Source organism: Anneissia japonica, unplaced genomic scaffold (assembly GCF_011630105.1).
Source record: "Anneissia japonica isolate Jap-2015-1 unplaced genomic scaffold, ASM1163010v1 scaffold695_len1296351_cov181, whole genome shotgun sequence".
NCBI lineage: Eukaryota > Metazoa > Echinodermata > Crinoidea > Comatulida > Comatulidae > Anneissia > Anneissia japonica.
Window position 1 is genome coordinate 1,081,371 of NW_022740852.1, and position 2,814 is coordinate 1,084,184.

The 2,814-nt window shown below is 34.6% G+C and overlaps 1 protein-coding gene across 1 annotated transcript; it reads left to right on the top strand.

Annotated features, from left to right (window-relative positions):
* Positions 1-241: 241 nt before the first annotated feature.
* LOC117118408 (kin of IRRE-like protein 1) lies at positions 242-1,700 on the top strand. Its single transcript, XM_033262992.1, has one exon. The coding sequence runs from the start codon at positions 276-278 to the stop codon at positions 1,662-1,664; it is 1,389 nt and encodes a 462-aa protein (XP_033118883.1). The 5' UTR covers positions 242-275; the 3' UTR covers positions 1,665-1,700.
* Positions 1,701-2,814: the final 1,114 nt, after the last annotated feature.

Genomic DNA, 2,814 nt, shown 5'->3' on the forward strand with positions numbered 1-2,814 from the left:
AGATAATCGCTTCTATGATTCCTTTACACAAATCTCCCACAGTATACTGTACAAAGTAATGCTGTTTTGTGGAAACGCGTATCATGAATTTGTTTTTAGGTGGACACAAATTGTTATAAACCTAATCACTACTATCACCATGTTTTTATATTGCCAACTGCAGTTATCTAGTGATCTCTAACTGGAATGAGCTTCTCTTAAAAGAAGAAAATCATAATGCTATTAATTGTTACGTGTTATATTTGATATTTCTATACTTTGTCAACAGTAACTACATGATGATAACTGTGGTGGTCGTTATAGAAATGTATTTGATACATATTACTAATGCTTTAGTGTTCGTCTACCAACCCAGAAATTCAACAACAGATGCAAAGGACACTCATTCATTAACTTGTATTATAGACGTAGATCGCGGCTCTGAACAACAATATGAAATGAAATGGGGAAAAGACGATGAATATATTGCTGCTGAGAAGAGTATTAGAGATGACTTAAAAGATCCAAGTCACTTTGTTGCTACCATAAGCAGAAGCAGTATGAGCATTACATACAATTTAATGTTCACCAGTGTTTGGAACAGTGACAGAGGATTCTACAAATGTGATGTATTTAAAAATGGCGATCGTGTCTTAGAGTCAAACAAAGCATTTTTAGATGTAATACAAGTTCCAGACGATAAATACCCATTATGTTCTGTATCCAAAGATGTTTACACTGAAGGTGATGACGTCATGTTCTACTGCGTCTCTGAGTATACAGAACCACCAGTGACATTACGGTGGACTGATGGTGATACACATGTTGTTCAAATTGATGGACAAACAGCAAGACTACAAAAAAGATTGATAGCAAATCCTGATATAAATTCATATCAAGCTGTATGTTTGCTGACAAATTCACAAATACCTGCTCTCAAAAGAAACTGTACAACGCAACCTCTGACAATATATTACAAGCCAAGAATTAACATATCTCAATCAGGTTTAATACCGACTGGAAGACAAGCTATATTTATTTGTAAAACTACAGCTAATCCTGCCGTTACTAGTTATAAATGGACAACTATTCCGACACTCGACAACACTCAGTACAACACTGATGAAACCGGGCAAGTATTTATGTTATTCAATCCGACATATAATCACGATGGAATAATGGTTACGTGTAAAGCTGAAAATCAGGTTGGAAGCTCTTCATTTAATTTTACAATAACTATACACAATTGTGAAAATGATAACATTACCGAGAAAGATTCAAATAATATTGAGGATCGCAAAAATGATAAATCATCACGTGATTATGACAATTTTGATGAAAAAACATCTCCGGGATTATCTACTGACATTATTGTGATTATAATTGTTGCCTGTGTAGTCATTTTGGTAATAATAGTAATGATTCCTGTATATTATTACTGTTTATGTTCAAGAAATTTCTCATCAAACCAGACGACGACAGCTATAGTACATCAACCTGAAGTGTACTTTGAGCCTAGAGATCGAATGACGTTGCCTTTACCTCACACCAGAGATGTAGCCATCTGGAGACGATCGTTTGGTGTTCAAGCACCAGATGATAAGGAGGTAGATGCCATGTATTTGGAAATACAAAGTAACCATTACATATATGCAACGGCAAGTAGATGTAATACCATCCGATAATTTTTTTATGTTTTATATTTGAAAAATCTTCAACAATAAACTGTGTACAGTAAATAATAAAACTCTATTTTGTGGAGACGCGAATCATGATTTTGTTTTTAGGTGGACACACATTTTTATAAAACTAATCACTAGTATCACCATGTTTGTATTGCAATTGCAGTTATCTAGTGGCCTCTATCTGGAATGAGCTTCTCCTACAAGAAGACAATCATAATGGTATGATTTGGTACCTGTCATATTTCTTGTTGATATACTTTTATCAACTAGAACTCCATGATGAAAATTGTGGTGGTCGTTATTGAACTTTATTTCATGCATATTACTAATTGTTTAGAGTTTGTCTACCAACCCAAAAATTCAACTACAGATGCAAAGGACACTGATTCTTTAATTTGTATTTTAAAGGTTGATCGCGCCTCTGAATACCAATATGAAATGAAATGGAAAAAAGACAGTGAGTATATAGCCACTGAAAAGAATATTAGAGATGACTTAAATGATCCGAGTCACTTTGTTGTTACTATAAGCAGAAGCAGTATGAGCATTACATACAATTTAATATTCACCAGTGTTTGGAACAGTGACCGAGGTTTCTACAAATGTGAAGTATTTAAAAATGGCGATCGTGTCTTAGAGTCAAACAAAGCATTTCTGGATGTAATACAAGTTCCAGACGAGAGATATCCATTATGTTCTGTATCCAAAGATGTCTACACAGAAGGTGAAGACGTCATGCTTTACTGCGTCTCTGAGCATACAGAACCTCCAGTAACATTGCGGTGGACTGATGGCGATACACATGTTGTTCAAATTCATGGACAAACTGCAAGACTACAAAAAAGATTGATTGCAAATCCCGATATAAATTCATATCAAGCTGTATGTATGCTAACAAATTCGCAAATTCCTGCTCTCAAAAGGAACTGTACATCACAACCTCTCACAATATATTATAAGCCAAGAGTTGACATCCCTCAACCAGATTTAATACCGACTGAAAGACAAGCTATATTTATTTGTAAAACTACAGCTAATCCTGTCGTTACTAGTTATATATGGACAACTGTTCCAACACTCGAAAACACTCAATACAATATTGATGAAACTGGACAAGTATTTATGTTGCTCAATCCAACCTATAATCACG